This window comes from Phyllostomus hastatus, unplaced genomic scaffold, assembly GCF_019186645.2.
Source record: "Phyllostomus hastatus isolate PE091 unplaced genomic scaffold, TTU_PhHast_1.1 phas_scaffold_93, whole genome shotgun sequence".
Lineage (NCBI taxonomy): Eukaryota > Metazoa > Chordata > Mammalia > Chiroptera > Phyllostomidae > Phyllostomus > Phyllostomus hastatus.
The window spans coordinates 34,939,577-34,962,613 of record NW_025334042.1 but is presented as its reverse complement, the minus strand read 5'-3'; the positions used below and the strand labels follow the sequence as shown (position 1 = coordinate 34,962,613).

General features: G+C 36.1%; 1 protein-coding gene across 2 annotated transcripts in view; it reads left to right on the top strand.

The window, feature by feature from the left end:
- STK38L (serine/threonine kinase 38 like) overlaps positions 1 to 23,037 on the top strand; it is a 71,736-nt gene that overhangs the window by 48,025 nt on the left and 674 nt on the right. For both annotated transcript variants that reach the window (XM_045829671.1, XM_045829672.1), the window contains 11 exons: positions 2,159 to 2,210; positions 9,026 to 9,148; positions 9,572 to 9,655; positions 14,380 to 14,503; positions 16,051 to 16,205; positions 16,720 to 16,822; positions 17,241 to 17,302; positions 19,159 to 19,276; positions 19,699 to 19,822; positions 20,787 to 20,882; positions 22,915 to 23,006. In XM_045829671.1, coding sequence (XP_045685627.1) covers positions 2,159 to 2,210; positions 9,026 to 9,148; positions 9,572 to 9,655; positions 14,380 to 14,503; positions 16,051 to 16,205; positions 16,720 to 16,822; positions 17,241 to 17,302; positions 19,159 to 19,276; positions 19,699 to 19,822; positions 20,787 to 20,882; positions 22,915 to 23,006 — 1,133 coding nt within the window. The remainder of the gene's footprint in view (positions 1 to 2,158; positions 2,211 to 9,025; positions 9,149 to 9,571; positions 9,656 to 14,379; positions 14,504 to 16,050; positions 16,206 to 16,719; positions 16,823 to 17,240; positions 17,303 to 19,158; positions 19,277 to 19,698; positions 19,823 to 20,786; positions 20,883 to 22,914; positions 23,007 to 23,037) is intronic.

Below are 23,037 nucleotides of genomic sequence, written 5' to 3'. Positions count from 1 at the left end.
ATTTGTAATTTTCTAGGGTAGCCACTAACAGAATAAAAATAAAGTTTGTAACTTCCAAAATTGTAGAAGGAAAAAAGTGGAATGAGGGGGCAAATCAGTTCATAAAAGGCAAGAGAAAACAAAAAACTGAAATACCAAATAGTGGACACAAATAGAAACCACAAAATAAGTTAGAAATAAATTGAAGTATATAAGTCATTACACTAATTGTCAGTGTAATGAAAGGCACTGGAAGTGATCAAATCATCAAGGGAGCGTGAACAAAGTAGAAGAGCACCCAGGAAAGAGAGACCTATAGATTTCCAAACAAAGGAGAGTAAGAAGCAAAGTATCTGCTGCTATTTAAAAAAAAAAAAGGTCTCAGCTCAGCAGTGCCATAGAAGCACTGCCAGTTTATACTGCACTTTATACTGCACTTTGTAAAGTTACGACATTGTTTAAGCACCTTGCTGTAAACCTGAAACTAATACAAAATAATACTGCATTTTAACTGTAGTTGAAAAAATAAGATAAAAAATTACTGCATTATTAAAATAATTAATACTAAAATATATATAGTAAAAAAAACTGTTCACATGTTAAGAAAACGTGATAAATTTATAAGGCCTAACTAAATGGAAAAATACATAAGCCAAATAAAGTACCAATGAAAGAACAAAATGTCAGAGCATTTTAGGAGGAAAACGACTTTCTAAAACAGTGAAAGAAAGTCATAGGTGTTCCTGCTTAGTTAAGGTGCAAACAAATGAAAGTTACTTTCTCAGCCCCCTGAATGAAGGATGCTTTGATGAAGTGTCAGTCTCGGCAAGGAAAGGGGGCAGTAGAGATTTGACAGAGGAACAGAGTTGCTTGTATGTTGCTATCCCTTCCAGATGAATGGTCCTCTTACTCTTTGGATTCTTTCTGCAGAGGGGATAACTCAGAAATCATTCAACAAGCAGCTCTGCAGTGTCCAGAGATGCATGATGCTAGGTGCTTATTCCTCTCTAAGGTTGGGCTTAGGGGAATAATATGTAAACAAAAGATAAAAGTCAGTGTGGTAAGCAGCAAGGTACCTATTACAAATGCTGAGGAAGCGGGAAAGAATACGTTATTAGGTCTTATCTTTTCCATTTGGGTGCTAATTTATGAATGGGCTTTAGACATTTCTGCTAGGAATTTTCCTAAAGAAAGAAAGAAAGTGAATTAGGAAAGAACTTACTTTTGGGCATACTGTTATAAAAAATACCAAGCAATGTGTGTGATAGTTTCAATTCTCAATCCTATCCCCATGTGGATAAATACTAGAAAGTTATTCTTATTGTAGCATACTCCAAAACTAATTAGGAAGAACTCAGTCAGATTTATCCTTAGGAAAAACAAATTCAATAGAAATAAAATACTTAATATTCACTTGGAAATGAGTTGCAAAGTTTGTACCACAACCATTTCTCTAGTTACTAGTTCATGTGTCCTGTCCTGCCACCATCTGCCCCACCCCACAACACTTAGCTTAACCAACTTCAGGGACGCCGTTTAAAAATAATGAATAACTGAACTGGGCTATACCTTGAAAAATAAATGTTCTGGTAGTTAATGGATTACTTTTTATATACATAGATGACTTTCTAATTTATAAAGAATTATAATAGGATAAAATATGCCCAGTTGCATTAAACATCTTTCCTTGATTAAGAAATGAAGCTTAAAAAAAGAAAAAAAGAAATGAAGCTTAGACTTTAACTGAAGGATGTAAACAAGCTCATTTAGCAAGTAAGAATTAGAATCAGGATTTAAATGGATATACACCTTAAAAATTTAGACTTCTAGTCACTATAGTTACCTTTATATATGTGTAATATAAACCTGATAAATATTAATTATTTTGGTGGTTTGAACATTAGATAACAGAGTTTTCCTTTTTAGAATATTAGTCACCTTTGTGAACAATTCATTTAGGCAATTTTAGAAGTAAATGTTATTTGACCAATATGAGAAAGCTAAATCTGAACTGGGTTTATATTTTGAGAAAGAAAACTATACTTAATGATTATTTTGAGTGAGCTTGAAAGATTTTTTTAGCATAACAAATTGAAGTGGTAAGCTTGAATAAATATATTTTTAAAATGGGAATAGTTAGGAATGTATTTAAAATTTAAATTATTATTTTTTTGTTAAGGCAGAAGAAATTAGAAGTGGCCATGGAAGAAGAAGGATTAGCAGATGAAGAGGTAATGTTGGCTGTAATTACTGGGATTGTAGTTAACAGCCTGTGTTATGTACTTGAAAACTGCGAGGAGAGCAGATCTTCAGTGTTCTCACCACAAAAAAAAATAGTTATGTGAGGTGATGGACATAGTAACCAGCCTTACTGTGGTAATTGTTTCACAGTATCTGAGTGGGTCAAATCATCATCTTGTATATCTTAACCTTACGCAGTGTTGGGTATCATTTGTTTCTGAATGAAGCTGGGGGAAGTCAGTACTTACTGTACAAAAGCAGCCCCAGTGACTTGACATTATTGATGTCAGATGAGTTTACAACTTCGATGACATGTATTTCATTGTTTGAATGTGGACTTGTTCCTTTGTTGTTATGATGGATATCTTTTAAAAGGAAGCAGCTTTTTTTTTTAAATTCCAAGAACAGAAATTTAATGAACAGTATCTGCAGTATTCGAGGATGATGGAATGAGAAAAGAGGTTCCCAAGAAGAACCAATCAATTGCCAAATCTTCTCAAACTTTTTTCTAATGCCATCCAGTTCTCTGGTCCAGTGTCACTACCTTAGTTTACACTGTTATATACTCCACCAGAAGAATAACTGCCCCAACTCGTCTTTCTTCCTCTATCCTTGACTGCACTCCCACCTACTTTTTCTGCACACTACAGCCAGAGTTATTTGTCTAAAAACAATCATATCACATCGCTCTTTTTGGCTAAATGTCCTTCATTGGCTTGTGAGAGCTCTCAGAGTAAGAGCAACCACTTTGCCATAGGTATACAAGATCCCTTATTGGCTTTTGCCTCTCTCCATAGGCTCACCTCTTGTCACCTCACCCCCTTCCTGACCAACATACTAGATTACTTTAACTTCCATGCTCTTGCCCATGGACCATTTCACATGTTATTTCTGCTGCTTAGAACCTCCTTACGCCTGCCTCACTCCCATCATTCTTCAAGAAGCTGTAGGTCTCAGTTTAAGCATCACGTCCACAGAGAAATCTTCCCTAATCCCTTGAGGTACCCCTACATCTATCATAACAATGCCCCTGTGGTAGCCCTAAAATACCATCTTCTCAGAGCAGAATCTCCACAATGACTTATTTAGCATTACATCTCCAAAGCTGGCAGAGGGCTAGAATAAATATTTCACGAACAATGATGGACTCCTCAGGAGTTTACAGATCAGAAGGGCAAATTACATGTGGGTGTGTGTGTAAAATGTATATATGATAGAATGTGGCAAATTTTTAAAAACATGGAGATTTTTTCCCCCTAATTCAGGGGAATCAGAAACTGTTTCATGGAAGATGTAACAGTTGATTTGAATCTTAATAAAGTAGTTAGAATTTACATAAGAGTTGAGGTATATATACAAAATGATGAATACACAGGGACTGGCAGAGTAAGGTTTGCTTGAATGTGGTGGGTAGGGTATGTGGATGTCTTGTGTGAGATGGACAGCAATTTGAACATTTCACCTGAAATGTCATAATGGTGTGCTGGAGTGTGATGTTGTTATGTTACAGAATTACATGCTTACGACTTTGTAATGAAAGATTGTGTAATAAAAAGGATACTATTTGTGCTGGACCGTGTATGTGCAGGTTAATGAATAAAGGGTGCAGTAAAGGAAATAGCAAGGTAAATTGACAGCACATAATGGAAAGCTAGGCTTGGAATAGTTTACTAAGAAATGTATGGTTTATTTTTTGTTTTCTAGGCAATGGGGAGATAGATACAACCTAGATCGGTTAGTGTGACAGTTTCCAATGATCAGAGAAGAATTTATAAAGTGCTTAATTTTTTAAATATAGTTTATTGATTATACTATTACCGTTGTCCCAATTTGGCTCCCTTTGCCCCCTTCTACCCAGTACCCCCATTCCTTCTGGCAATCCCCGCTTAGTTCATGTCCATGGATCATACATATAAGTTCTTTGGCTAATCTATTTCCAATACTGTTTATAACATCCCCCTGTCTGTTCTTTTCCTACCAATGTGTTATTCTTAATCTCTGTATCTTTCCCTTCATTCTTCCCCTTTCCTCTCCCAACTGATAACCCTCCAAATGATCTTCATATCTGTGATTCGGTTCCTGTTCTTCTTGTTTGCTTAGTTTATTTTTAAAATCAGTTGTTGGTAGTTGTGGATTTATTGCCATTTTAATGTTCATAGTTTTGATCTTCTTTTTCTTAAATAAGTCCCTTTAACATTTCGTATAATAATGGCTTGGTGATGATGAACTCCTTTAGTTTTATCTTGTCTGAGAAGCACTTTATCTGCCCTACAATTCTAAATGATAACTTTGCTGGATACAGTAATCTAGGTTGTAGGTCTTTGCTTTTCATCACTTTGAGTACTTCTTGCCAGTCCCTTCTTGCCTACAGAGAATCTTTTGAGCACTCAGCTGACAGCCTTATGGAAATTCCTTTGTAGGTAACTCTCTGCTTTTCTCTTGCTGCTTTTAAGATACCTTCTTTATTTTTAACCTTTGGCATTTTAATTATGATGTGTCTTGGTGTGGTCATCTTTGTTTCCATCTTGTTTGGGACTCTCTGTGCTTCCTGGACTTCACCAAATTAAGGAGTTTTTCTTTCATTATTTTTTCAGATAAGTCTTTAATTTCTTTCTCTTTCTCTTCTCCATCTGGCACCCCTATGATTTGGATGTTGGTACTTTTGACATCCTAGAGGCTTCTTATCCTATTCTCATTTTTGTTTTTGGAATATTTTTCTTCTTACCATTTTGATTGAATTTTTTTTCTTTATGTTGAAACTGGAAAAGCCAGTGTTAATAGTGCCTGTCACCTTCCAGACCCAAGAAGCAGAGGCAGGAATTGAGTCTTTATGGGCACTTTATTCAGATGGTTGGTGACCTGAGAAGATGGCAGGTTATGTACCCTAACAGACCATCTTAAATTTCATTTTAAACAGGCCCTTTTTATAAGAAGAAAAGTGTAGGTAAGGGGTTTGAAATTCAGGAAAAAGTTAATCAGATAAAAGTTGCTACATTCTTCCATCTGTGCCCTGGGCGGTGGACATCTCACCCTGGAGCACAACTTGGCTCAGATGCCATCTTGAATTGCTCCCCATCCCCCTGAAGCACAGAGGTGGAACTGCTTATGGTCTCCTGGAGTCAGAGTGGATCATACCTTCAGTTCCTGGAACAGTAGCTTTTTACATTCATTGATTGCTAAGCTTATTAGCTATTACCAGAAACTAAATTTTTTCCAACATTTGAGTCCCCCATCAATGTTCAAAAGCATTGATTTTATTCTCGACTTCATCCACTCCACTGTTGTTTCCCTGTAAATTTTTCTTTATTTCACTTAGTGTAACTTCATTTCTGCTTGGATCTTTTTTATGCTGTTGAACTACCCAATGAATTCCTTGAGCATCCTAACAACCAATGTTTTGAATTCTGCATCTAATAGATTGCTTGCCTCCATTTTGTGTAGTTCTTTTTCTGGAATTTTGTTCTGTTTTTTCTTTTGGTCCTTATTTCTTTGTCTTCTCATTTTGGTAGCCTCCCTGCATTTGACTGGTGTCAGTGGGGAAGACCGAACCCACACCCCTCAAAAGGGGGCTGTCTCTACTGGCCTGGTGTTTTTCAAGAGAAGCTGGAAATCTGGACTTTTATGTGACATCACTTGCTCTTTACAAGATTAACATGAATCCTAATTTTTACAAATTGCTGCAGGCCAAGTCGGATACACTGTGAATTGAATACAGTGTGTAGCCTCCAGTTTGCCTCTCGTCTGCACCAGGGTACTGAGCACGTTAGAACTGTTTTCTTTAACTCTTCTAAATAACTTGTAGAAACTGTGAGATAATTTTTTTCCCAGAGAATAGTCAATGGCCCATCATAACCATTTATAAAACTAACAGTTTTCAGTAAAGATATTTTAATTTCACAAATGATTATTGTGGGCCTTAGGTGAGGTCTTACATTATGTCAAATTTTATAAAAAAGACATACTTTTTCAACCTAATATAAAAATTGTTAGAACTATCTTTATGTTTAATTAAAATAAGAATCTAGTTTTTTTTCTAATGAAAGCCAGTGTTCATCTTTAACTCATTCTGTAATAGAAAATTATCCGCGGAAGTTACTTGTGAAAACGAAGCCGTGAGATAATAGCCATGAAAAGCACACATCCTGAGGCAGAGGTGCTAGCCACGCCTGTTACGTGCCCAGACTTCTGTGCACACTGTCTTGTACAAAAGCTCAGCGCCCTGCAGGTTGAGAGTTTGAGGAACGCCTATTTAAGAAGGACTGGAAAATGGAAGAAAGTGATATACTTTTAGCTTCATTGAAGTTAGAAAAATCCCATTAAACATGGGATATTATTTACTCCAATGGAAAACCAATATAGGCAAGTTCAAGCCACAAAAGAGAGCCATGAAATATTAACCTTGTACACAGATTTTTGATGTTTTCCTTGGAAAGATGTGATTACCACAAAAATATTTCTTTTTCAAGACAATCTAATTAATATAAGTTATGACCAGATATGTCAGCATGCTTTTTTTTCCATAAATTTTTTAAAGATACATTTTCTTTAGCTACCTCTGAACTATATAATATGGACTTTTAAGATTTAGATTAATATCATGGAATAGATTTTTGTAAGATTACTTGGGATGCTCCTTTTTTACTATTAAATAGCTGTCTCCCACACATAAACAATGTTTACTTGCTATATTATTACACAACCTACCGATATTAATAAACAGTTTCTTTTGCCTGCCTCTCTCAATTTTGAGCGTAATTTATGAAACTAAGTCATCTTTTTCATTCAGATTAGACAAGTTTCTGAAGCTATATCCCACTGTATTGTTTTATAATCCAAGTCAGAAATTTAGAAGGCCTCTCAAAATTCTTACTTGTAATTCATTTATGTCATTAAAGGGGAACCTCACTCTTTACTACTTTGAAAGACAGTCCTACACTGCCACCATGTGGCCTTTCAAATTATAGTCTTAACATCTAAAATTACTTTCTTAATTTTTTTGTTTTACTTAGTAATTCAGTTTTTTAAACTGTTATTCAAAAGGTATTTTTGAACAAAAAAAAATAGTATTCAGTGTTTCCAGAATTTATGTGCCTGAGTGTGTAACTTCATTAGCTGTTTAAAGATGTTTTTTAAATTGAAGACATAATTTCTTAATTTTCTCCTTAGATTAACTTTAGAAGTATCAGAATTCCATTGCATTGATATACATATTTACATATTTCTAATTAATAGTTGACCTTACCCTTTTGAAAACATATATACAAGGGTCGGGAACAACTATTTAATAGTTACAACTTGAGCTGCATTTAGGTTTCTGAAGTTTTGTGGTTATTTTGACTTGTCTCTTCTTTAGAACTGAACCATTGAAAGCTTGATGGGGTTTCAAAGATTTGAAAGATTTAAACCAGGGGTTTAATTTTTTTCACTGATTTTGTTTATTCCCCCTCTGTTACCTCTACTAGGAGATGTGTTGAAAAACAGAATTTTATTTGGTGAGGGGGGAAACGAAATATATTGGATAGGCCAAAATGTCTGCATGGTGTTTTTTTTTTTTTTCCATGAAATAAAAGACACATTTTTTTCATTTTCACCAATAACTTTATTGATTTGGATATTTTGAGTGTGTCAGCCATCTCCCATGTGGTATAACATTTATTGTTCTCAATTAATGTCTCAATTTGATCACTATCAGCTTCAACTGGTATACCTGACCATGGAGCATCATCCAGTTAGAAATCTCCAGCACTAGAGTTCACAAACCACTTTGACACCTTCGTTCAGTCACAGCACCTTCTGCATACACTGCACAAATCCTTTTTTTTTTTTTTTGCGTTTCAATTGTGTTTTTACCTTTCTTGAAATAATGAAGCATAAGATGCTGAAAATGTTGCATATTTTATTCCATCTTTAGTATTAAAACGGTTACTCAAAAATTCACCTATGTGGGTACGTTTTTTAATGCACAGACATGACAGCTGTCACAATACAATGGAACAAAATTGTTTTCAATGAAATTAATGACAACCAAGTGTTACTAGAGCCATCTAACAAAAAAAACAAAACAAAAAAAAAGAACTTTTTGGCCAATCCAATAGAACAGTGAAACAAATGCCCATTGCAAATGTAACCTGAAGGTATTTCATAATGTTTCTTATTAATGCTAGTTATTTTTTGTGATCTCCAGAGAATGAATTATGAAATTCCTGACTTGAATATGTTAATGAATTACTTGTGTAACTATTTTGTTACAATTTCATATTTTCAGGAAGTTGTGTGCTAAGTCTCATGCAGTTTGTTAAAATTTGTCCAAGAATAAATTCTGCCCTAAGTAAATCTCTATGGAAACTCGGTTGTGCTCTTTTGGTGTCATAAGTCTCAGTAGTTGTGACAGCAACCTTGGGATTTAGCGAACTGAAGCAAAGTAGATTTCTGGACAGTAAAAGTCAGTATCAGAATACTATTAGCATTTCCTAAAGTTTAATTTTATTTTTGAATTAAGTTAGCACATAGATGAATGAATATGATGAGTTAGTTAACATGAAATATTTAATGGAGTGTACCTCAAGAATATAGATTTATCCATTATTAATTTTTAAAAAAAATTTTCCTTAGATTGTTTTATTCTTTCTATGCTTAATAAATACCTGATTTTGGTAAATAAGTTGTAGCACCAGTATATAATAATATAAGGTACTTCACCCCCATTTTTATGTGTCTTTCCTTTTAATGCTGTAGGTTTCCTTTGAAACAATCTGATTTTAAAGTCATCTTTTTAAACTGTCTTTTGTTGTTGTTGTTTTAATAGAAAAAGTTACGCCGATCACAACATGCCCGCAAGGAAACAGAGTTCTTACGACTCAAGAGGACCAGACTTGGCTTGGACGACTTTGAGTCTCTGAAAGTTATAGGAAGAGGAGCATTTGGAGAGGTGTGGTTCTTTTTTAAAGTCACTGCCATTGAAAGCATATATCTTCAGATGGGTTAAAATAATTTAATATGTGTTCCTGGCTGGCGTAGCTCAGTGAATTGAGCGCAGGCTGCGAACCAAAGTGTTGCAGGTTCGATTCCCAGGCAGGGTACATGCCTGGGTTGCAGGCCATAACCCCCAGCAACCACACATTGATGTTTCTCTCTCTCTATCTCCCTCCCTTCCCTCTCTAAAAATAAATAAATAAAATCTTTAAAAATAATAATAATAATTTAATATGTGTTAAAATAGTTTAATTTGCATAGAATTCCTTAAATACCATGAATGGCAAATCACAACACTGTTTTCTTTAAAACAGTTTCTCCTAAATAAGTAGTAGCGACTGTTTAACATTTATTAATGTGATCAATCTTTGCATTCTAGGTGCGGCTGGTCCAGAAGAAGGACACAGGCCATATCTATGCAATGAAGATACTGAGAAAAGCTGATATGCTTGAAAAAGAGCAGGTATGTTCTTCAACATGTTAACTAATGGAACATCCACAGATGAGGTATTAGAGGAGGTGCTGAGGTTGAAATTTCTTAAAAGAAACCTACACATCTTACTATATAATCTATTAACTTTGTGATAGACTGTTTCATTGTTTCTCAATTCTTATAGTAACATATTTTCTAGATTTTTAATCTAAATATGCATTAGCTTGTTCAGGCTGCTATAATAGAATAGCACAGACTAGGTGACTTAAATAACAGAAATTTATTTTAGCAGTTTTGGAGGGTAGAAGTATAAAATAAAGGTTCTGCCAGGTTTCAGTTTATGGTGAGGGCTCTCTTCTAGCTTTCAGAGAGAAAGAGAGAAAACTCTTTGATGTCTTATCTTATAAGGCACCCGACTCCCCCCTCCCCCCGCCCTTGAACTTGCTTAACTTTAATTACCTCCTTAGAGGCTGCATCTCTAAGTCCAGTTATACTCAGGATTTGGGCTTTATCATGGGGATTTGGGGGGTATACAAACGTTCAGTCCATAGTAAAATACCTCCTTTTCTGACTTCAGTGCGAAAAAAAGATAGTTCTTAGTACCCTCAATCCCTGTCGCATATCAAACGTAGAGACCAGTTTCCTGAGAATTTACTGATTTTGATTTTATGTGTTTCCAAAATCTGTAACCACTCTAATTTCATACTCCTGGGCTCTCTTTTTGTTTCCTGTGACTTAATGCAGTTTATGCGGCAGCCATAAATCTGAAAGCGTCAGTAGTATTATTTTATGCATTCACCTGGGTTTCCAGTCTGGGTAGACACTCTGGAAAACCCTAAATTGAACATATGTGCCAGAGAAGGTTTCCACCGTGGGGGTAGAGAGGGCAATGATGCCACTCTGTACGTAATGATTTGTTTCAGTCCTCTAGTGCTCACCTGAAGCTTACTTTTTTAAAAAAGATTTTTTTATTTAGACTAGGGGAAGGGAGAGAGGAGAGAAACATCAATGTGTGGTTGCCTCTCGCATGCCCCCTACTGGGGACCTGACCTGACCTGACCTGCAACCCAGGCATGTGCCCTGACTGGGAATTGAACTGGTGACTCTTTGGTTTGCAGGCCAGTGCTCAATTCACTGAGCCACACCAGCCAGGACTGAAGCTTATTTTGTTATTATAGCAATATAATATTAATTTTTATTTAAATAGGGTCCATTTGAATTCTCACTGCATTCTTTTTATTTCTATTCCATTCATCCAACAAGTATGTGTATGTTCTAGGTTCTGGGAATACAGCAGTTAACAGGACAAACCTGATCCTTGTTCTTTTATAGGAGTGAGGAAAATAGGCAGACAGCTATTGAAAACAGATGTCATAGTGTGGAGATTCTTAATAACTTGGCAAGGACAATTCCCAATGTACTAGAGGTCAAAAGCCTAATTGGGCTAGTGGCAAAGAAAATGGGAATTGAGGAATGGAGATAGTGAGTATAGATAAATCATGTGAGGCAGAACGAAAAACAGATTGGTAAAGTGGAGGGCATGCAGCTACTATCATATATATACACACACACACATATGTATATATATACATAATTTTTTTCTTGATAGGGAATGGTTCATGCTGGTTGGGAGAACCCATTAGGAAGAGGAAAGTTGACGGTGCAGGAGAGAGAGGGCAGATGAGTATAGGAATGCACTGGAAGACAGGAGTTGATCTTTGATAGGAGGAGGGACGGGTTCATTAAAATAGGAAGGAAAAGCAGAGAAAATTAGAGCAAAATGCAGGGTGGTTGATCTGAGAGTGTAATAAAATGTCAAGTTTCTGTCTGAGTATGAATAAGTGAGGTCATCAGCTTGGCATAAAGGAGGAAGGTCACTTGTAGGAGGTGTAAGGAGAGGGAAGGTGTGAAATAGTCACAACTATCGAGTTGTGATGTGGGAAAGCAGACATGCTAGGGGAGTACAGTTAAATGGCCACTGAGATTTGCAGTCGTGAATGTCAAGTGAAACCAGTGGTATCATTAGGTGATTTTCCCTAGGTAATACTTAATTGCTCTGGGGCAGTGGACAGAAAATTGAGGTTAACTAGGGTTGGGGTTTGGCCAGGCAAATACAATGGAGGGAGAGAAGGACAAGGGAAGTTAAGGTATTTGCAAGGGAGTGATTGAAATGATGGAATCTAGGCTGGGTAGAGAAAGGAATGAGGTAATGAGGAGAGTACTAGAGAAAAGGTGGTAGGGTCCATGGAATGCAGATTGAAGTATAAGAATAAGAGACCCTGGAAGGTTAAAGGTGGAGATCAGAAACAGTTCCTTAAAGTTGAGATTTTAGAGGAGAGACGATTATTGGTGGCGAGAAAGACAAGAAGGCCTGCCACGGGTGGCTGAGGGGTAGCAGGGAAAAAGATCATTGGAGGTGAGGCAGTCAAGGCACTGTGCAGCTAGGGTATTGAATGGTTCACCCCTGGGAAGTGGTGAGCCAGGAGCTGAAGTCATGACTGAGGGTGGTTGGCCAGGAGTTCTGTAAAGGACAGCTGTGAAGAAGGACGATGGCTGATGCGGCCTGCTTCAGCACCTGCTTCACGGGAGCCGGAGAGAAGGGAAGTGTCACAGTGGTTCAGGAGCAGCCAGGAAATGAGTAGGAAACCCAGCCCCTCACCAGCAACATGTGAGAGAAAAGCAGGCCCTTCTTGAGAACTCAGTCTGCAGGATGACAGAACTCTCAGTAGTAGACAGACAGCCTGGTTTCATTTAGGATGAGAAGGTGATAGGAACCATCCAGAGATCAGGTGATTTTGTCTAAGACAGATTGATTGCAGAGGGTTTGGAAGGCAAGAAAGTTGAGATAGAGTTGTACTGGAGGATTACAGATAATGAAGGGAATAGGTGTCTGGGTCAAGGTGCAGAGCTTTAGAGACAAGGAGATAAACTGAAATCTAACCGGCGACACTGGGGTTAGTCCTGGGTAGGCTTTTAATGGGAAAACGCCGCAGTGAGGTCCAGCTGTCATCTTTAGTTACTAGCCACATGTGAATATTGGGCACTTAAAAGTACCTGGTCTGAATTGAGATGTGCTACAGATGGAAAATTCACAGCAGCTTTTGGAGACTTGGTATTAAAGAGTGTAAAATATTTCAATAATTTTATATTGGTTATACTGAAATGAAAACATTTTAGATATATGAAGTTTTTAAACTTTATTATTTTAAAAAATTCACCTATTTGTCTTTACTTGTTATGTGACTCCTGGAAAATTTTAAATTACGTGTGACTTGCATTATATTTCTACTGGACAGATGTGGTGTAGAATATTTTGCCACACTTTGAAGAGCCCGTCACCACTCTTTGTTCCTGTGCAGGGGTGGTTTCAGTGGGACTCTGCACTTCGGGGTTGGTTTCCTCCTGTGTAAATAAATCTGCATTTGAATTGAATTTCATTTTAGAACATCTTTTCCCCACTCAATTTCAATGCATCATTAAGTTTTTATCTCATTTAGTTTAATACTAATTACCCCACAAAATTAAGTGGCAACTTCTGTCTTCACTGCTGTGGTACCAGATTACTGTGCATGGCACTTGCTGTTCTTTGGAATATGGGCCCATTTGAGAACATACTCTTGTCATCTGGCTTTAAGATACTTAAAAATAACCAAGCCAGGTTGGCAGTGTGGTTGTTTTTCCTGACAATACCAGAGGCAACGCGAAAAGTTTAAGGTTTTTCCTCTACCATCCTAGACTGCTTTGTAAAAGACAGTGGGTAAGAATTTTGAAACAAATCCAGAGAGATTATAAAGTTTTTGATGCCAGAAAATGATTTCTTAGTTTTCAACTTTATTCTTTTGCTTTGGTCTTAGAGCATTTATCATACTAGACAATAAAATAATCTCAAATGGAATATTTTAAGCAGATATTTTACTAACGTGAAAAGCTCTACAAATTCTGTGTTGTCATCTGCTTTGAGCCTGACTCCATAACGGTGCACAATGTATATAGCAAAAGCATAAAATCAATTCTTACTGTTAGTCTTTCAAGAAAGAACATAAAAATATATTAATGTAAAAACACCTGAAAGTTGGTTATAAGAACTCCACAAATTACTGTTTATAAAATATTCCAGCCTATAAAATGGACCCCTAGTAATTGTGCATCTGACAAAAGTCAGTAGCGACCCCCCAAAATTACATTAAATTGTTATAGATCATGTTTATAGATATTATAGAAGTTTTAGGTTATAACAAAATAATATAAAGTTATTATAAACGTTTCTGCTTAAGACAACAACCAAATTGGTTAAAGACCAAGACAGTCCTTTGTTTGACTACTAACGGTTAAAAAGTTTGCTAAGGACCCTGACTTTAGCAATTACCATACCAATTTATAGAGCATTTCTTACTATTAATTTTTAAAAGTCAGGCGAGGGCCCTAAATTTATACAACAAAGCCAGGATCCTTGCCCAGGTAGAGAATCTTGTCAGAAAGGTTTTAGACTACTCATCTTTGTACTTCAGAGGCCTGAGCTTCCTCTGATACACCTGTGGATCCTACTTTTTTAGGCCTAAAGATATAAGCTAAAAACAATTTCCTGAGATTCTCCATATTTAATGAGAATATGAACATGCATATATGTTTCAAATCTTTTCTAAAACTCCAGCTTTCCTTCGTGACTTCTAAGGAAATGGATGGATAATTGTAAGAGGTAAGCTTGAAAAATGTGTAATGTGTTACAATTATTTTTTCAAAATGCATTCATCTAGGTGGCTCATATTCGAGCAGAAAGAGATATTTTGGTAGAAGCAGATGGTGCCTGGGTGGTGAAGATGTTTTACAGTTTTCAAGATAAGAGGAACCTTTATCTTATCATGGAGTTTCTCCCTGGAGGTAAAAGCAAACGAAACAGCACTGACAGACTGACTCGAGCAAACCACTGTGTGTGATTACGCTTTCGTTGATAGGCTTTACTTGTATGTTCCTAGCTCTGAGGTCACACATAGTTTGGCATGGTTTTCCAATGGTTGCTCCCATAATAATGCTAATTTTGACCACGAATCAGATTATTTTGAAGGGATGATAAAGTTGGCACATTTTAAGTACTATCATTCTGGGTTTACTGTACATAATTAGTTAGAATGTTTTAAGTCCAGAATTAAGAACAAGTCACTAAAGAAAAAGACACCCCACGGGCAAATGATAGACAATGTACCGAAGAGAACTAGTCTGTAAATATATAGGAAAATGTTCAGCTTCACCTGTATTCAGGGAGATGCAAATTTCACACTCATCTGATTAGTGAAAACATTAGAAGTCAGATGGGACTGTGGGGAAACTGGCCTCTCATTTATATAAATTATAACTCTTATGGAGAGCAGTTCATCCACAGCAGTGAAGTGGAAGATACAAATGTCCTGCAGCCTCACAATTCCACAACCAGCTGTATTGTCTACAGACTCCCCCCACACCCATGTACAAGAGACCTGTAAAATGATGCTCATTGCAGCATCATCATAATAGTGAAGAACTGGATGCAAGATAAATGTCTACCAATGAGAGAATGGATGAATAAGATGTGGCATAATTATGTGATGACATTTTTACAGTACTTAAAAGTCAGGAGCTATATTTGTTTCAACAGTGAGATCTCAGAAACAGAGCGGAGTAATAAAGCAAGCTGTATGATTATTTGTACAGTTGATACCATTTTTGTAATTTAAAAAAAACCTACAAAAGACTACAAGTCCATAGATTAATATGTAAGTATTGTATATGAAAACACATTTTAAAAATAAGCTGGAAGGATACACATCAAACCAAATGCATGATAATGGATTACTCAGCAAAAAGGGAAAAAGGAATAGAATGGGAACGGAGGACAAAGAATATTTCTGTTATTTTTTTTTTAAGAATTCTTGAAGCATTGTGAAAATATATTGACAGTTGTCAATTTTGAGTTGTAAGTTCACCAGTGTTTGTTCTTTACCTCCTTTTAAAGAAAATAATCCCTTGAAAATAAAGAATGTCTACAGGTGAGTCTCTTAGTGGAATGGTGTCCTATTTTTGCTAGCCCAAAGAGCCCTGAGTGTTTTTGAAACTTGAATTTCAAAGAATATATCCCACTTCTGGGTGTGCTTATTGACTTATTTTCCAATTTGACATGTTTTTCTCAGCAACTTATTCTGGAAGTCAAGTGATGGATATAACTTTGTTATATCTCTGCTTCAATTTGATTTTATATACTATCTAAAACCTATTAAATACCATAAAACTTCTGCTTATGCAATGATACTCTTTATTTGGCCCTAGAGATGGTTGGAGGTAATACAGGGTGGATCAGAAAAGGCAAAAATCAGTCAACATTTTATAGATACAAAGAAAGTTTTTGAGGCATTTTTGACACCTGAAACCTATTTCCCCTTATTTTTCACTTATAGGTGACATGATGACATTGCTAATGAAGAAAGATACCTTGACGGAAGAGGAAACACAGTTCTACATTTCAGAGACTGTTCTGGCAATAGATGCGATCCACCAGTTGGGTTTTATTCATCGGGATATTAAACCAGACAACCTTTTGTTGGATGCGAAGGCATGTGAATAAACTGGTGAATGATTGGGTTGCTAAGTATTTTATGGAAAAGTAATAGAACTGATTTGTGACTGGGAATTGACAACTGCAATTTATTATTGCTAAATTATAATACATTATTGCATAGAATGATGCAATCATCAGATATTTGTATTACATTTCACTTGCATGAATTATAAGCTAAGAATTTTTATAATAAATTTTTTAAAGATTTTATTTATTTATTTTTAGAGAGGGAAGGCAGGGAAGGAGGGAGGGAGGGAGAGAGAAAGAGAGAGACAGAGACATCAATGTGCGGTTGCTGGGGGCCATGGCCTGCAACCCAGGCATGTGCCCTGACTGGGGATCGAACCTGCAATGCTTTGGTTCGCAGCCCGCACTCAATCCACTGAGCTATGCCAGCCAGGGCAGAATTTTTATAATAAATTTTGAAAAGGGTTTATAAAAGCTTTTGTTTCAAAGTTAATATAATCCACTGATTTCACTAGTTTCTTTTTGCATTTTTGTTTTTTAGGGTCATGTAAAATTATCTGATTTTGGTTTATGCACGGGATTAAAGAAAGCTCATAGAACTGAATTCTACAGAAACCTTACACACAACCCACCAAGTGACTTCTGTAAGTTTGTTTTTGTTTGAATTAAAGTAGTATAGCTGTTCTAATTCAGTACTGTTTAGAAGTAAATGTTCTTTCCCTCTCCTTACTCCTTAAACCAGTGCATTTTTTTAAAAATACTTATTTTTTTAGAGAAGGGGGATGGGAGGGAGGGAGAAAGAGAGGGAGAGAAACATTCATGTGGGAGAGAAACATCAATCGGTTGCCTGTTCATATTTGCCCCAGCCAGGGACCAAACCTACAACTCAGGCATGTGCTCTGACCCAGAATCAAACTGGCAGCCTTTGCTTTGTGGGATGATGCCCAACTAAAAGCACCACACTGGTCAGGGCAACCAGTGCATTTTAAACGTATATGTGTGAATTTGTTTGGGGGTGAGAGTTTTTCTCTCATGATTACAACTCTGTCTTTTTGAAATTAGCATTTCAGAATATGAACTCCAAGAGGAAAGCAGAAACATGGAAGAAGAATCGAAGACAACTGGTGAGTTAGCCACATTTTTAAGAAACAGTTTTGTGCTCTGGTTCTAAAACCTCCTTTGGTTTTTGCTTGAATATTTTGTGTCTTTCACAAGGGTCATTACTTACTTTACAGTAATGATAGAGCTTGTTCTAGAGTTACAGGTTTCCTGAGTTTCTCTGTAATGTCGCCTTGCCCATAAAGTGAAGTGTTGATTTTTACTTTGTAATTTGACTTTAGAGTACTTTATCAAGCATATCCATAATTAAATTATCTGTCTATTTATTAGTAATTGGCATTTTATGTAAAACTCACTGAGATAAGCGTAACTGTAGTGAATGCCTCGTGATGTCTGTTTTTCCATTTTCCATGCTTGTCCTGATACAACAAATATCAGTCAACAGTTGTAATGGGGTTGTGTGTTTCTAAGAACTTCTTTATAAAATAAACAAGAAGCTTGGTGTGTTAACAATCCTACAGTAAATAAAATTAGAAAGCAGACTTTGCCACGGATAAATTATCCCTTCAATGTGCAAAAACACTGTCTATTCATAACCCTACACAATTTCTCCTCTTTTACTTTGCAAATATAAGAATCTCTTGCCCCTTCCTTCTTTTCCTTTATCCTGTTAACTAGGTCTTTGAACATTCTCACTGTTAGAAATGTGCCTTTTGACTTTGTTTTCCTAATTTCCTATACAATGCCTCACACATATAGACACTCCGTAAATATATTAAACTCAACAAAGTAATGAAAGTGAAATTAATTCAGCATTCCCTCAAGGATGCCCTCTCACACCAAATAAAATGACGTTTGCATTATTGAGCTCATTCTCTCATCAGCCCAAAGCACATAATTGCAAGCTTCCTGAGTGAGTAAAACATTTCCATGCTTTTAAAGGCCTTAAAAATGTTTTTAAAATGTGTTGAGTTGTGCATTAACCACAAAAACTTCCTTCTACTTTAAATGTGTCACTTTTAGATCATATTTTACCATTGATTTTTTACTTTAAAAGGGAAAAATAAACACTGCTTTAAAAATGGTGGGAATTCTGTAACCCCTTATTTTCAGAATATTTACAGATGATTACTTATGTGCATGTTTTACTGTTCGTGTGGCCATCATCATAAGTTACATAGTGTTTCCCAAGGGAGAAGTAGAGGGGGCTCAATTGAATTTGGGGCAGGGAATTCCTACCAAACCTGTATCCCCTGCCCACCCAATGCCAATTATATTCTCCCCCAGGTCACTGAAATGACAAAATCTGCTGTCACACATTTTCAGATGGCCCTTAGAGTACTACCCTTAGTGGAGAGATCTTTTCTTAAGTAGTTTTTCTTTAAGGCTTTATATGAATTAAGAATTGCTTCCTAATGGATGAGCAGTGGTTTGGAATCTGGTTTGTAATGGAAACACCTGACGTTTATTTATAGTAGGTTGTAGTCATTTACAAAGCACACTCTTTTTCTTGTTCTATCCTCATATCAACTGCTCAGGCAGGCTCCAGTTATTACTCCAGTTTTATGTAAGCAGAAGCTGAGGCTCCAAGAGCTGGAATAACCTGCCTAAGAACATATTAATAGTGAGGGGGCAGGGCAGGCCTACTGGGCTTAACCTTTTTAATCTTTTTTAAATGGATTTAGGACTAAATATAGCGATAACTTACAATAGTTGAGCTTCTTCAGGGGGCAGAAATCATGTCTTAAATTAACATTATCTGACTCAGTACCTATCACTTAAGCCTTACACATGATAAACATGCAAAACAAGTATTAGAAAACTAACTTCGCTATATATTGCTTTTTACAGTAGTGAGTCATACTCATGTCTTTCAAAAAATATATTAAGAATGCTGGTTTGACAAGCTACTCCTTTGCAGGCATATTCCACAGTTGGGACGCCAGATTACATTGCTCCAGAGGTGTTCATGCAGACTGGTTACAACAAATTGTGTGACTGGTGGTCTTTGGGAGTGATTATGTATGAAATGCTAATAGGTATGTTTTGTCATTCATTTATGTGCATACTATATAAATTGCCTTGAGTACTGCTGATTGAACATATGCAGACACCATGGGCTAACACATCAGAATTCTTTTAAACCAATTTCTGACACACACACCTCCACCTTTCCCCACCCACTCCACAATGAGCTCCCTAGGGATCCAGTTTCAAGAAGTGGGTATTTAACTGAACTCCTGTGTACCAAAACTGTATCTGCATGGCCTTTCAGGTAAAAGTGGGGGAGGAAAATGCTTTAAATCCTTTACTTTTTTGACTTCATTAGGAATTTTATTATAAATTGATGACTGGTGGTATTTTTATTATTAAATAGAGCACTCAGGGCTTTGTATATAGCAGGTATAGAGCATATTTGATCATAAAAGCTGACAAAACTTTTGTTTTCTCTGATATGTAGGGTATCCACCTTTCTGTTCTGAAACACCTCAAGAAACATACAGAAAAGTGATGAACTGGAAAGAAACTCTGGTATTTCCTCCAGAGGTGCCTATATCTGAAAAAGCCAAGGATTTAATTCTTAGGTTAGTGGTTAAAGTCCCTAGACTAGGAGTTTGTCATACCTTAAAACTTCACAGGTACCTAAAAGACCAAATTGGCCATTTCACTTTTGTGGGAGGGAAAGGACTACCACTGATACATACAGTCAAAGAGGTCAGTAAAGAAAAGGTGTTTGGTTGTTTCTGTTGTTGTTAATGTAAACTCTTAAAAGGAAGTATGCAGGAAAAAAAGCAAACTAAGAGTTAAGAGCAGAGATCTTATATTGTTCAAAGGTCACTCCTGTGAGACTGCAGTGATCCTGTCCCATTAAAGAGAAAAGGAAAACTACATTGTTAGTAGCAGTTCATATCACAAAAGTCTTTATGTGAAATCTTATCTAAGCAAAGGATTCCATTCTGTTTCTCAGTTAAAATGAAGTGTTTTGATTCTGTTGTGAATGGCTAGAAGGAATATACATTGGTGCAACCATGGGAACAGCCATTGGCAGCATATTATGAAAAATCTTTAAGCTGTATATGACCCTTGACCCAGAAATTCTACTTTTAGGAATTTTGTTTATACGGAATGTGTGTAAAGATTTAGGTACAATATGTTTATCATGATACTGTTTTCAGTAATGAAAAATTGAAAACTAAATGTCCAGCAGTAGTGGACTGGCTAAATAAATTATAATCTTTCCATATATAAACTCCAGAAAATGAAGTTATAGAAAAACTTTTAATGACTTTGGGAAATTTTCTCAATATATTAAGTGGAAAAAAAGTCCTAAAACAGTAAATAATTTATCAACATAATATTTTTTAAATTAAAATACTAGAAGGAAATGACTTCAAACTGTTTAGTTATCTGAGTGATGCAGTTACAGGTAATTTATGTTTTCTCCCACATTTCCCATAATAAACACAAAAGTGAAAAGTTTGAAGTAATGAAAATAGAAAACCTTAGATGTAATTTGCATATGATAATTTTTCTGTGTCCATTTTCTAGATTTTGTATTGATTCTGAAAACAGAATTGGAAATAGTGGAGTAGAAGAAATAAAAGGTCATCCCTTTTTTGAAGGTGTAGACTGGGGGCACATCAGGTATGTTCATAGGCTTTGAATGGAAAAGGGCTGAGTAAAAAATGCTTTAGTGATTACTTTGTCTCTGATTCTGCTGGATTAAATATAAGAAGCAATGCTGTCGTATTATTAACTCAGTGTTTTTCAGATTGTGTGAGTGAGACTGTACAATAACTAAAGGACTGGTTTTAACTGATGCCCACTTCAAGGGGACGATCACACACTGTACGCTGGTTTGACTTCTGTGCCCAGAGTTACATGATGACGGCTGGCAGCACAACCAAGTTGCATCTCCGTTTAACACTAGAACCTTTCACTTTTGTCCTCTTGTTAATATACCATACTTTGTCTCCTTTATTAATCTATAAGATTCAGTGCCTTTTAAAACATTGTGAGGAAAGTTAAATAATGCAAGTAACATAAGAATTTGCTTATATTTGTTAATTGTGAGCACTGGCTTTTATTCAGTTTATGGCCAAACTATCTTCAATAATTCTGATGTGTTCTCCACATAGGAACAGTTTAGAAACAAATCTGATCATGCCATTTTCTTCCTTCCCTTTGCACTTAGAACACACTTAAGGATCCTTAACTGCATTTCACGACTGTGGGGTATGACTCTTACCTCATCGCTACAGATTTCATCTTGTATAAATTTTCCTGCTCCTCCTACCTCACACTTTGTCATTTGCTGCTCACCCTGACTGAAATGCTCTTCTCCTCCGTGCCCTTGTTTCTGCCTGCCCCTGCCATGCCCACTCCTTCCATCTTCTAAGACAGCTTACGTGTCACTTCTGCCATGGAGGTCTTCACTGGAGCTTCTACTGTGGGTTAGGCACTCTGTTATAAAAATAGCTAATTTTTTGATCATTTATTATAGGTTCAGCACTTTGCTTAGTACTTTATGTAGATTTCTTATCCTTGTAATTAGTCTTATAAAATAGGCACTATTATTTTCCTTATTTTACAAATGAGGAAGCTAATGCATAGAGAAGTGACTAGCTACAGTGCCACAGCTAGTAAATAGCTAGAATTACTAACTAGAATTGGACCTGGGCAATTTTATTCTGGAATCCTGCTGCGTCATATTATACCGTGTGTGTGTGTGCGTGTGTGTGTGTGTGTGAAAGAGAGAGAGAGAGAGAGCGCACTCAGTGAACAGGACTGTGATTCCCCCCCTTTTTACAGTTACTAGGGTGCCTAGAGACCACCAGTTCAGTGCCTTGGCTTCATAATAAGGAAATGGTCGCAAAGTAGAGGCTTGCTTGCCTGAGGTCATACTGCTAGTTAATGAAGAGAGATTAGATCTGAGGGGACAAGGGTCTATGGTTCTTTCCACTAAACTAATATAAATTTATTACATATAAATAACTTGGAATAATTCTGGGAAAAATATATACATGCTTTTGCGTAATGTAAACTTAACCTGAATAGATCCAGTAAATATTTGTTAAAACTATAGAAGCAATAAAAATTGATAGCTTCTTTTAACTACTTCTATACTTTAAAACTTTTAGCCTGGTAAGAAGGCATTTTCATGACTCATATTTTTAACCTAATGTCCCTGATTCCCTTTGAATTTATATGACTCCTAAGAAGTTTTGGATTCAGATTTCATCACAAATGTGTAGTCCCATCACTCTTAAGAGCCCCTTATTTTCCCAAATGATTTGATGTATGTTTCCTCTCTTAGAAGAATTATATTCCCAAGTCAATTAGGTAGGATCCAGTCCCCCTAATATACTTTATATAATTATGAAATCTTTTCAATGAAATCTGTTTTACTTTATTTTTCATTAACACTAGTTTTCCATGAAAAAAAAAACCCAGCATAAGTCTTGATACAAAGAAATAAAAGTTCCAAGTAAATGATACTATTTTTTTTCATAAAAAATTATACTCAATTATGAATCCACCTAACTTTTCAAATCCATAACAACTTCCCTATAGAATACATATGAAGAACAGCATGAAGAATTTTCAAGTAGAATTATTTTTTGGAAAATTAAAGAGTTCAAGAAAATTTATCATGGCTACTCAATACTTTTTACAGGGAAAGGCCAGCAGCAATTCCTATAGAAATCAAAAGCATTGATGATACTTCAAATTTTGATGACTTTCCTGAATCTGATATTTTACAACCAGGTAAGGCAATTGACAACACAACTAACACTAT